General features: G+C 35.1%; 1 protein-coding gene across 5 annotated transcripts in view; it reads left to right on the forward strand.

Moving 5' to 3' along the window:
* Positions 1-13867, forward strand: part of FGF12 (fibroblast growth factor 12) — a 570000-nt gene that overhangs the window by 536836 nt on the left and 19297 nt on the right. For all 5 annotated transcript variants that reach the window (XM_073895559.1, XM_073895561.1, XM_025876646.2 and 2 more), the window contains one exon: positions 10318-10516. In XM_073895559.1, the coding sequence (XP_073751660.1) occupies positions 10318-10516 (199 nt within the window). The remainder of the gene's footprint in view (positions 1-10317; positions 10517-13867) is intronic.

Genomic DNA, 13867 nt, shown 5'->3' on the forward strand with positions numbered 1-13867 from the left:
TGCCTCATTAGCAGATGTTAAGAATCTGAAAATCATATAACTTATCTCAGATTGATAAAAACATCCTCTATCAGAAAAAGAGAAATAGTCAGATTTATCTGGTTACTCTGTAAATAATGGCCAAATTGAGCCTCGAGCAGCATTGCCTTGATTAACCTATTATAGGGAAAACACATTTTTTTGAATTCTACAAGTAGAGTGACTTTTCTCAACCTACTGTTCAGGCTAACCCTTCTGGCTTGTGATATCAGATATAACCTAAAAAGTGTAACTAGAAGTAAATAAAGTTAGTGATATTCCAAGTACTAGTTAGGTACACCTTTGTTGTCTCTTAATGACTCAACCTTATAGTGAAGGTATGATTAGTATTAACTTATAGATAATAAAGCTAAGCTTCAGAGAAATTAAATAACTTGTCCAAGTTAAAAAATTAGGTATTTGAATCTTTGTCTGCCTCCAAAATTGTTTCCAATATACCACAGTTTTCATTATTTTATGATGATTTAAATTTACTTTGTTGTCTTGTAGGATATTGCAAGGAATGTGTTAACAAAGAAGCTTTATTTTTAGAGAAATTAGCTCAGTAGTTTTCCAGTCAAAATTATCTCAAAAGCATATAGATAAAGATTCAATATCTGCTGAGGTTTTTTTTTTAAGTTATAAAATTAGATTTGTTCTAATCAAAGCAACTCAGTGTTTTTTAAAAAATACTTCATTTGAGATAATGTATTTTAGCATTTTGTTGCCTCTTTGTCAGGATGGAAAACAAAAGTTCTCTTGCTTGACTTAATATCATTATGTCTGACAACACAGTTGACAGAACAACTATTAATATACCAAGGATTTTCAAATTCTGTACATCTAAAAGCTATTAAAAAGTTAGCAAACCAGAAGCTTCACATCCAAATATTCAAAGGTTATAACCAAAGGAACTATCTATCTCTGGAGTTGTTGGACATAAATTGTTTTGTGAGAATCATCAATTTTTTTTTTTATTTCTTTCTTCCATATATACAACCCAATAAAAAGGTAGCTCAGTAAACAGGGGAGATGCTTTTGTATATGAAAAAGATTTTGGTTTTTAATTGGAAAGGAAAAAAAATAAAAATGAGAAGGCCCTTTGTATCTAGCATATGTTTGAAAAGTCAGTAATTTTTACATATCATAGTCATTAGTCATAACTACCCACAGCAAAGTTTATTTCCTCGGATTACATTTTTTATTTTGTTTTCCTGATAACAATATATTACCAAAATTTTTGGTAGGTAAGCACTGTTTTTTAAAATAACCATATCTTATATGGACTCCTTAATTTCAAGAAATTATTTAACTATTGAATATGAAAAGACTATGGAAAGTTTAAATCAAAAGGGACATTTGAGTTTTTGCCTAGTTTAACAAAATTCTCTTTTACACTTAGGGTAACAAGGAACCTAAGATTGAAAGTGATCTTCCCAGTTTGAACACAGATTACAGATATACAGGAATAAAAATCTAGGTTTCATGAAATTCTTTCACCAAATTATTTTGACTCAGAATAGATTTTTTTTTAATTCCAACAACTATGACATACATGAAATATGAAGGAAATTAACAATCATGGTGCTTACCTTCATAGAACTTAATTCATATGTAATATCACGCCAACTAGTGATAAGTTATGGAGAAAAAAAAGCAAGGTAAAGGATTAGACAGTGAGGAGGAGGTGCTAAATTACATAAGGTAGTCAGGGAAGCTCTCTGAGATAGTCAGATTTGAGCAGTGACCTGAATGAAATGAGAGCAAACCGTGTTAACATGAAGACATTTTCAAGAACTGAGGATCTCAGTTGTGAGGGACTTGAAGTGGGTAATGCTTGTTTTTGAGAAACAGCAAGGAGACCAGTGGCTGCAGTGCATTGAGAGTTCATTCATTCGTTGCACATTCATCCCATGGTATATTGTAGCTAGAGCTGTAAGGAGGAAATGGAGATCTGCAAAGAACGGGATGAAAATAAATTGTAATTAGGCTACCTTTTAATTATATTAACTGTACAGGATTATACAAGTCATATATTCCTAGTTGAGTTGGGAAGCATACATTTTGCAAGTAAAACTAGGAGGAGCCTAAGTGGTTTTGAGTGATGTATCTCCAAAATGTAGAGACTTTATTGTTCTGAAGTCGAAGTCTTCTGTGTGAAATAAGTTCTTTCAAATAATTGTATAGGTCTTTATTGGTATCAAAGAGCTTGTGCATGTGTTACATAATTTGACCATTATAGTTCCATGAATCTGTAGTAAACATATCTTCAGTTTATAGAGAGGAAATTGAGGTTCAGAGAGGTTAACTGATTTGCCAAAGGTCAGTTTGACGATTTGGAAAATTGTTAGTGCATAATAAGCCAGAAATTTAAAGAATGCAAATGATTTTACAGAAAATATTTGTTGTGCATTTCTTCATGTGTGTGGGTAATTTTCTTTTTCTAGTCTGTTCATTTTATGTTTTATTATCATTATCATTATTATTTTTTTATAGGAACTTGCAAATGGTAAGTTTTAACTTAGGCAGTTTTACAAGCACTATTTAAATAAAACATGTAAGTATGTGCATTATATAACGGCCTATAATAAAAAGTGAGAATTAGAATAAGTGAGCTGGAGGGAAAACATTTTTTCTTGAATAAATTATGTGATTTAAAAGTGTAATGTTTTCATCTTGAACAAAACTTGTCCACAACTCATGAATGAGTGATTGTGATTGCTATAAAATTGCCATGCATGATATGCTAGCTAATTATGTGGAAAAAAAAAACTTGATTTTGAAAGAAGAACAATGGTTTGGGGAAATAATATTTGTCATTTTACTTAATCTTCGCCACTTTTTTTTGACACACATGTGGTTTTTTTTTATGACAAGTAATGTACATAAAAAGTGTGCAAATCATAATAGAGCTCAGTTAATTTTCATAAAGTGTACACACTCATGTAACCAGCTCCCAGATCAAGAAATAGGTCATTACCAGCATCCCAGGGTCCCTCCCCTTGCTTCATTCAAGCAACTACCCTCCCTGAACACTATCCTGAGTTCTATCACAGTAGATTAGTTTTACCTGCTTTTCACCTTTATATAAATGGAATCATACAGTGTGCAGCAGTTATTTTTGTTTGTTTGTTTGGATTCTTTTGCTCCACATTATGTTGGTGAGAATCATCCATATTATTGCTTATAGTTGTATTTTATTTATTCTCACTGTTCTATAGTATTTTATGATTGTCTGAGCATACTGTATACCCATTCTACTATTGATGGGCATTTGGGTTGTTTCCACTTGGGAGCCATTATAAATAGTGTTGTTATGACCTTTCTTGTATATGTCTTTTGGGAGATAGATAGATAGATAGATAGATAGATAGATAGATAGATAGGGATAGATTTCATTTGTGTATAAATCCAGGAACAGAATTGCTGAATCATAGGATATACTTATATTTATAAATACTGCCAAAGAGTTTTCCAAAATGCTTTTACCAATTTATTCTCCTATCATTTATGTATAAGAGGTCCACTTGTTCCACATCCTTGTCAACACTCAGCATTTTCCTTGTTCCACATCCTTGTCAACACTCAGCATTTTCCATCTTTTCATTTCAGCTGTGCTTGAATACAACTCATGGTGGATTATTTCCAGCTCTTTTGAAGTGTAGTTGCCAATTAAGAATTGTATATGATACATTGTGAGATATTTATCACAATTAAACTAATGAACATATATATCACTTCACATAGCTACCATTTTTTTCTTTCTTTCTTCCTTTTTTTGGGGGGGGTGAGGGTGCCAACACTACCTTATGGTCCAACAATCAGTCCCACTTGGGAATAAATCCAAAGGAAATGAATTCAGGATCTTGAAGACATAGCTACACTCCCATCTTCATTTTAGCATTATTTACAATAATGAAGATAAGGAAACAACCTCAGTATCTGTTGGTGGTTGATGGATAAAGAAAATACGGTATTAATAAATATACAGTGAGATATTATTTAGCCTTAAAAAGAAGAAAATCTTACCATTTGCAATATCACAGATGAAGCTGGTAGATATTAAGCTAGGAGAAATAAACCAAATGCAAAAAGACAAACCCCACTTAATCTTACTTAAATGTGGAACTTTGAATAGTTAAACTTGTAGAAGCAGAGAGTATAATTATGGTTACCAGGGGTTGGAAGAGGGAAATGGGATATTGGTCAAGAGGTATCAAGTTTTAGTTAGGTAAGATGAATAGGTTTGGAGAGCTAATGTACAACAATGTGACTGAAGTCAACAATATTTTGTTATATACTTGAAATTTACTAGGACAGATCTTAAGTGTCTTCACCAATTTTTTTAATGTAAGAATTATTATTTCACTTTATAGATGAAAAAACAAAGATTTATCAAAATTAAATGGCATGTCCAAGACCATACAACTAAAGAAACAGAGTCAATACTGTCATTCCATTCTGTCTTATCACACAACCTTTGCTGTTTCCTTAACTTAGAATATTTTGATTTAATTCAATAAGAATAAATCGAGTGCTGAATACACTGGACTTCCTAATAAACATTGACGAGTAACATGGTTTTGTGAGCAAAGCTCAGAATGTCTAGAATAGGAGCAAGAAAAACCATGATACAAGAAGCAGAGTGAGTTAAATACTGCAAAAAAAAAAAAAAAGTAATACTATGAGAAGCTAAATGAAGGAAAGTTCACGATTACCTATAATGACTGAGAAGAGCATTTGTCATGGTCCTCTTGGGTAGAGAAATAGAACAACCTAAGCAAAGTACAATTGGTGATGGGAAGTGTGGGCATGTCAAGGAACTCATACATGATATACACAGTATTGGCAGTGATAGTCAACCATGAAAAAAATATAACATTTTAACCATCAAATACCCTAAATGTCTCCTTCTTCCTCATGTTATTTATATTTAAAGGAGAAGGCCATTCAAATGAAGGTGGAAAGGGCTAAGGCTGACATAGTTATAGGCCGCTGGGGAAGAAGGGCCTCATCCTGGGCAACGGCAGACCCTAAGACTGGAGGGGAGAAACCAGAACAGTGCAGAGAGAAGAGTAAGAAGAACCTGCATATGGAAGAGGGATCAAAGTAGAGGTTGGGGATCAGAGATTGGAACTGTACAGAGAGTAGATAAGAATCAGAGGAAATGGGGTGAGACTGGAAAGGATCCTGAGTGGTTGCCCTGGGCTTAAGTGGTATTCCAATTTTCCTTGTCATCTGGATGGAAACGGGTGGGTCTTGTTACCTTTCTAGGATAAAGCAGGGTGAGAAGGTATTTGGAACGTGAAAAAGAATTGGTCACGTAATGACTTGTACAATGCTAGAACAAAAAAATTGTTGTTTTTCATTGCAAATGCTACTATGAAAGTGAGTTCTCAAAAGTAATTTTGGAACCCTATCAAAGGTTGTATTCATATTCCACTGAAATCCAGGTCAGCTCAAGCTGAATAAACTTAACATGGGAAAGACTTATTTTTAACTTATTTTTTTAAGATTTGGAAAGATTCTAGAGTAATAACTGTGAAAAGTAAACAGCATTTCACATATCTACATACATGATGTACATGTGGAGATGTTTGTTTCATCAACAAATATTTCTACAAGCATTGCTATGTACCTACAATGAACTGCTTTCTTGGGATAATAGATATAAACACAATTCACGAGATGCAATATAGCTACTGGTTAGTCTTTCAAAAAAAAAAAAATCCTCCTTATTCCACTTGCTATTTACACTGCTTTCAGTATATGCACTGGATTAATGTAGTCTAGGATTTTATCACCTTTGGCTCCAAGTCTGCTTGTCTCCATTACACACGAGATTTATTGTCATTCTGAACACACTTTTTTTTTAACCTCAGATCCTCTTCTGAATATATGTGGTTGCCCAGATGTTTGCCGAAAGCTTTAGATAATTTTTTTTAAAAATTATGTGTGTATGTGTAATTTGTTTTAGCTATAGTGGGAACAATCTATGTAGGACAAAACAACTTATAGCATAGGGTCCTGGATGCTGGAGCAGATACAAACTTCATGACAAAAACACAGAATTAATGTCTATTTACATGACTGATTGTACTTTTCTGGCTATAAGTAAAAACTTAAGAAGAATAATGAGTTGAAGTTTTTGTAAATACTAAAAGTTTACAACAGGCTTCCATGTCCTTCATCTTACTTTCCTTAAAATAACTCAATTTATAGTTGCAAATGTGAAATTCAAAGAAGTTTAATCACTTACTTAAAGTCCCACAGCTAGTAGGTATGGTTCCCAAAGCAAAACTGATTTTCTTATTCTAAGTCTAGGACATTTCATTTCTCATTACATAAAAAGAGGGATTATAACAACTATATTGTAATTTTTTTGATGTCTACCTTCATATTTATGTTGAAACTATGTAAGTAAAGGTTGCACTTAGAATCATTATCCAAGTTTGCTCAGTGTGCATAAGGTTTTCTCACCATTTCCAGAAGGCTGTGCCCCACAGAAGTGCCTGCACTCAGCTTCTGACATTTTTTCCACCTGAAATGTTTTGCCCTGGGGAGCTATTAGCTGCCTCATTTCCAAATTCTGACTCTGCATAACCCCCTTGAAATGATGTTAAATGGGATACTTCACTTGACTTTTCATTTTGGATTAGGCCCTGGGTGCTGTGTCTGGACTCCACCAGCTCAGAAATTCAAGACCCAATCCCAGCCTAATGCTATTCCTGACCCATGTCCCTGCCTGATATCCTGGACTTTTGCAGTTTTAAGAGCAGACTTTAAATAATTGTGAAACTCAACAGAAATCTCAGAGTTCATTATTTACTAAATAAAGGTGTTATTTTTCTCATATACAAAAAAGACAATGTAGTAATTATCTTTGGTGGGAGTGTGTTTTATGATGGCTAGTCTCAAACTGGCAGCCTGGCATCATATGCAGGCTTGGTTATGCAGTAGAAAGCAATGTGTATGTAGCATTGCAAAGGTATTGAACCAGCAGCCAGGAGCTCATGGTCTAGCCCAGTGCCTGGATCTCCCTGTAACTTCCTGTGACTCTCAGAGCAGTTATGTCAGTATCAGGGGCTTTAGTTACTTTGTTGAGAGAGAGAGAAAGAGAGAGAATGCAAGCACATGAACATGGATGGGGGAGAAAGAGAGAGAATCTTAAGCAGGCTCCATGCCCAGCATGGAGCTGGATGTGCGCCTCCTTCTCACCACCCTGAGATCATGACCTGAGCTGAAATCAAGAGTCTGGCACTTAACAGACTGAGCCACCCCAAGGGGGGGGGGGGGGAGGCTTCAGTTACTATGTTAAATAAAGTCACCAAATTTAACTCTCACTAAGCAGATTTGTATCTACCTTGAAGTTTTCATGTCTGTAAAGTATACTTCTAAATAAATAGGTTGTGTCAATATATTATAATATGTGTACACAATTCCTTGTCCCATATATTTTCCTTTCTTATGTATAATTTATTCATGGAACTTTCAAGAGTCCCTTAGTATCTAGGGTTGACTAGTACTGAGCTAGGCCTAGAAATAAAACCTGTGAAATTATTTTGATTGGTCTGTTTTAAAAAATATATATACCTGGGGCACCTGAGTGGCTCAGTCAGCTAAGCGTCTGCCTTCAGCTCAGGTCATGGATCCTAGGGTTCTGGGATCAAACCCCACATCGGGCTTCCTGCTCAGCAGGGAGCCTGCTTCTCCCTTTCCCTCAGCTGCTCCCCCTGCTTGTGCTCTGTCTCTCTCTGTCAAATAAATAAATAAAACCTTTAAATATATCTATATATAATATATAGATATACCTAGTAAAATCTATAGTAAATTTTAGCATTTTCTAAGTCTTTTAACACAGTCCTTGAAGAAAAGCAGAACTTCAAAATATCTTATAAATTGAATCTGAATCACTTTGTTTCCTCTACATGGCAATGATTAAACTTTGTCCTAATTATATTGAGACAAGGTTATAGAAGAACCCCATAGGCCCATCATTTACTTCTGTGTTGCCAGACAAGGAATATACAATAGTTGTATTCTTTTCCCTCATTTTCTCTAGTCGCTTTGTTTCTCTGATTCCTTCTTTTGTTTATTGAGATAAAATTCACATACCGTAAAATTCATGTTTTAAAGTGTCTGCTTCAGTGTTGTTTTTTTTTCACAAAATTGCACAAACATCACTACCATCTAATCTCAGGATACTTTTATCTCTCCAAAAAAAGCAGCCACTCCTTATTTACCTGACCCCCAGCTGTTGGCAACCACTAATCTGTTTTTTGTGTCTGAATTTACCTATTCTGGATATTTCGTATAAAGGGAATCATACAACATATGGCTTCTTTCACTTAGCATAATGCTTTTGAGGTTCATCCAAGTTATCACATGAATCAGTCCTTTGTTCTTTTTTGTGGCTGAATAATATTCCATTATATGTATATGCCACATCCTGTTTATCCAGGCATTCATTGCTAGATGTATGAATTGTTTCCACATGATGAATAATAGTGCTATGGATATCTGTGGACCTGTTTCTGTGCAGATATGAAATTCCGTTTCTCCTAGGTACATGCGTGGAAGTACAATGGCTGGCTCATATGGTAATTGTATGTTTAACTTTTTTGCAGAACCGCCAAACTGTTCTCTATGGCTGCTGCATTATTTGCATTCCTACCAGCAATATATGAGGATGACAGTTTCTTCATATCCTCACCAATACTTTTTATGATCCATCTTTTTTATTACCACCTTCAGAGCAGCTATGAAGTCGTATTGCATACTTATTTTTCTGATTCTTAACCATTAGGTTTACTTAAAGTTGAGAGTGTCCTGTGGCATTTTATTGTTATTATCAATATAGTATAGATAGATATGTATATATTTATTATCAGTATATAATAATAATACATATTCTATCTGTATTATATATGTATATACACATATGTATATAATGTTCACAATCGCCTTTCCATCCCCCTTCCCATCACTTCAGTCTCATTCTCTTGCTCTGTAATTTTAGAACCATTTAAAATCCAGAGAACCTTCCAACACCCATTGATGCATCACTGTAGCTTTCTGCAAATGAACCCAGGGGACTAGTCTGTGAGTATCACCTAGAAGGACATGGTTTCACCCGGCATTAGTCCCTCATATTCCTCAGTAACTTAACTGCAGGTGTAACTGCATTAAAGCATTGGGGACTTAACACTTAAAGGGTTACAAGGAAGAAATTTTTCCAGTATATCGCAAAGACAGCAGTGAATGTGTTTCACATGTAAGATTCTTATATATGTGTAATTGAAGAAGATGCTATCACATTTGTTTTTCTTCTGCTTATCTCATAAGGGAAGGAATTTCTTCATTCCTTGAAATATATTTTGTCCATTTGGCATGTTAAGATATGATTTCATTGCACTTATTATAAAGTTTCATTGTAAGTCACTAAACAAGACTCAGGCAGAAAAGGTGATCTTGAGAGGCAGTGATTGTGAAGCATGAAATGTGAATTCTGGCATTGATGCAGTAATCTGTGTGTGTGTGTGTGGGTCTGTATGTGTGCACGCATGTGTGTATGCATGTGTGTGTAACTTTGAATTAATCAGATAACCTTTTGGTTGTTTCACTTATCCAATGATGAGGTTGAAGTAGAGGATTTTTAAGGTTCCTTCTTGATTTAAAACTCTTATTCTATGTTTCATTGAAGATCACACAATGTAGTAGTAATATTTCTTCTACTACTTATCCCTGGGTATGTTACCTGAAGTTTTGGTTATCAAGTTTAAAAAATGTTACAAAGAGATTAAATGAAAAGTTACATTTAAGCAAAGAGGTAGCATACTGGTGATTTTATGGAACAAACTTTGACTGCATAATAGAGTTATGTACATAGAAGGTAATCCCTTCAAAAACATCATGAACCTGTGTATGCTGTGGTTGTGTTTGATTTTGATTCCCAGGGATACATTTTACATGATAAGGGCCACTAAAATGTTCAGTAGTCAATCTCTTAAATTTACAAAATATTTTACTGGGATCAGACCTGAGTACAGCCTTGATTGATGTTAGCCCAATGAGTGATTCAAGCCTGACAGTTGTGTTCTGTGAAGTAGAGGTTGTTTAGAAAGGAAATCTTGTTTCTTGATTTTGTATGATGAATCTTTGTGAGTGCCTCTAGAAATTATGTGCAATTGCCTGATTTGTTCTTAATACAGGACCTATATTTCAAGTTCATTGCATTTAAGCATTTGCTAGTTCACTTTTAAATCCTTTCTCTCTTTTGTATCTTCTTTTCGTCTGCAGGATGTTTTCACTCCAGAATGCAAATTTAAGGAATCTGTATTTGAAAACTACTATGTGATTTATTCTTCCACACTGTACCGTCAACAAGAATCAGGCCGAGCATGGTTTCTGGGACTCAATAAAGAAGGTCAAATTATGAAGGGAAACAGAGTGAAGAAAACCAAGCCCTCATCACATTTTGTACCAAAACCCATTGAAGGTATGAAATGAACTTTTTTTTTTTTAGACCCTGATTTCTGTGTGTTGATGCCAATTTTGCTCCTTGTCCCTTGCTCAGTGGAGTTTACTTAGAATGCAACATATCAAAATAAAGTTTCAGAAAACATAGTACTACCTCTTCCTAAAAAAGAAAAAAAATTCTATTACAAATACTTGGCACTTATTAAAAAAACTGCTTGAAATAGAAGCTAGAAAATTCCTGAAAGTAGAAAAATAGCGCTAGTTACCATTTAGAATGTAATTTCCTTCTCTGTTGAACACAATAATTTAATTCCTCAAGCTACACTCTTGACAAGCCAGTCATGTTATTATAGTGCTTTAAAGTTTGCAAAAAGCCTTTGGAGATATGTTTATATCTATATATGTTTATATATGCTAACATATACATCTTTGTGAACAAATCTAACAATATGGTGTATTAATTTTTCTTTGTATTTTCTAAGGAAAGAAAATAGTATGCTGTTTACTGTGATCAGTAAACATTTACAGTATTCAATTTTATCCTTCTCAGTCAAGCCTATAACCTCCCCTCTCATGATCATTTAATACAGTGTTCACTTATTTAAAATTGATTGGTGGAATAAATAATTTTATGCTAAGGAAACCCATTTTGGGCAACTTGTTCCTTGTGGAAGATGAGACTATACTATTGGGGTAACCACTTTTGCTGTATTCATTCAAGCTTTTTAAGACCGGCTAAAAAATAGCAGTAACCTAGACATTTACTGATAACCTTCGTTTCTGAAAGTCACATTATAATCACTTAAAGCATTAGTTCAGCCTCCTTGTCTGTGGAAATAAGGAGATTGAGGCAGTGCCTTACAAGTCTGTAACATAGCCAGGCTTTCTGTCCCCTGAATATCCACCAGGCATGGTCCGGTCGACTAGCATAACATCATAGCTCCTGCTGCACCATACCTATGATTGTAATAGTCAACAACCATTTGTTCAGTTGACACTGTGTTGGAAGCCCTGGGGGGAAATGTGACATTCGAAGCTCCTGATCCCTCTCAAAACTCCCCTCACACCCTGTCCTTTTAACCACACAAAGCAGAACTTGCCTTCTTGTAATCTGTTTTCACAGTTTGGGGACGCGCGTAGTTCTTTGGCCCTCCTCTCTCCATAATGTCCATCCACTCACGTGCCTGAAAATGCCTATTAGTCTTTGTAAAGAACACATCCAGGAGTCACTGCTTGTGTGGGGGCCTGACTCTCTTCAAGTAGAATTAAATATTCTGTCACTTTATCATTTTATACAATCCTCTCCCCTAGAACTGATCACATTGTATTAAATTTACCTGTTTGCCACACTGTCTTCTCTTATCCATGGATTGATCATTGTTTGAATGTACAGAACAAGTTTTTTTCTCATATATCTTTGTTGCTTGTATAATATCTTGCATATCAGAGAGACATTTAATAATCTGTCATCAATTGAGTGAACACATGAATGAACGAATGAATAGGTAAGTATGAAGACAAAGAAGAATTATATATGCTTCAGATAACCTTACAGTATTCTTGGAGATATGAGATACGTGTATTAAAGCCAATAGTATAATGTAGAAAGTGATGTATTACATGTTGCTGGAAATGATATTGGGATTTAGGGAAAGAGCAATCACTTCCACAAAAAAAAAAAGATATTGGAAACTTGATCATTTAAATGTAATTGCAAGGCAAGGCCAGGTTCAGACCATTAGAGGTGAGAGGTAGAGATCAAGCAGACAAAAACACTCTGGGTGCAGTGTGAATAAACTGTTAAAACTTCTGCATCATTTTTTTATTGGAATGTAATTAACATGTACATTATACATGTATATAACATACATATTCTATTTATTTCGGCTGTACAGTATAACAATTCAACAATTCTATACATTTCTCAGTGCTCAACAAGATAAGTGTACTCTTAATACCCTTTATCTATTTCACCCATTCCCCTACCCACATCCCCTCTACTGCATCATTTTTATTTGCGCATTTATATAGACTTTGTTGTTGTTGAAACAAAAGTAGCACATGTTCATTAACAATTTTTGAATTCTGGAAAGTGTAAAGGAAAGGAAAAATCCACATGTGTTATTTGCTCTTTTTATGGAAATGCTTGTCATACCGACCCCCCCCAAAAAAAAGAAAAAACACACCGATAACTTACCCTCCTATTCATGACTGCTGTTTGCACTTTGGCTAGTCAAGCTTCTTGAGACTGTGTGACTACGTACACGTTTCCAAGAGTAATGGATTCAATGACTACATTCCTAGTCTCAGAGCTGCCTAAATTCTATAGTTATTGCTGCATTTCAGTACAAATGTTGGAAGAGACAACTAGACATTCCTAATTGTTTACTTTAGAATTAGATTTGGCTATGTACAATACAAAACCCATGTTAAGAGCAGCTTAATCATACAGAGTTTTATTCTCACCAACCAAATCAAGAAACCTGCCATCCAGGGCCTGTTCTGTGACTTCCCAGTTGTTAGGGACCTCAGCTAAGTCCATCTGAGTGCCACTCTCCCTAGTGTGTTGTACAAGTGCGCCCTGCACTATCAACACAACCACACAATGGCCCTGGTTCTACTCTTGCCCCCACGATCCAACCAGCGTCCTCATTCCAGCCAGACAGAAGAAGAAGGGATGAGAAAGGCAGAGGCAAAACCCTGTGTCAGCGTTCTCTTCTAGAAGGTTCCCATTAGCTGCCATATGATACTTAAATCCCACTGACTGCAACCCAGTCAGGGTGGTCTCACTTATGTGCAGGGAAGCCTAAGAATGTACCATTTCTTCTGGATGGCTACATGCCAAATAAGTGTTCAGTTATTTTGAGAGAATAGCAGAATGGGACTGGGACAGTAAGAGCCTCTGCTTCAACCTGCCATCATCTTAACATCTTAACTTTAGAATAGCCCTGATTTCCTAATTTTCTTATTGATAGCCTTTTGGTCATTGTTTTGTTTTTTATTTTCCTTATTTACTGATGTTTTGACGATTTCCATTTTGTTCTGAGGGGGGGGAATAGTCCATTCTAAATCAGATTCACTAATTTAACACAAATATTAAATTCACTTGGATTTGTTTCCAAGGCTCTTTGTCTCTCTATATGGCAGGAATGAAAGCTGAGGTGTTGGAGTATATGGAATATGATAAGAATCATTTCCAAAAATGAAAACAAGAATGCAATTGTTTCAGAACAAAGGCCTTTTAATTCCCTAGAAATGTCTTTGCCTTTTGTCTTAGAGAGCAAGGTTAACTTTTTTTTTTTTTTTTAACAAATTAGCTAACAGTTCTACAAATGCTTACCCTGTACAGGTATTGTGCTAAACATGTCTC

The sequence above is a fragment of the Callorhinus ursinus genome, unplaced genomic scaffold, assembly GCF_003265705.2.
Source record: "Callorhinus ursinus isolate GAN/ISIS: 27379988/994484 unplaced genomic scaffold, GSC_fseal_2.0 scaffold1, whole genome shotgun sequence".
Lineage (NCBI taxonomy): Eukaryota > Metazoa > Chordata > Mammalia > Carnivora > Otariidae > Callorhinus > Callorhinus ursinus.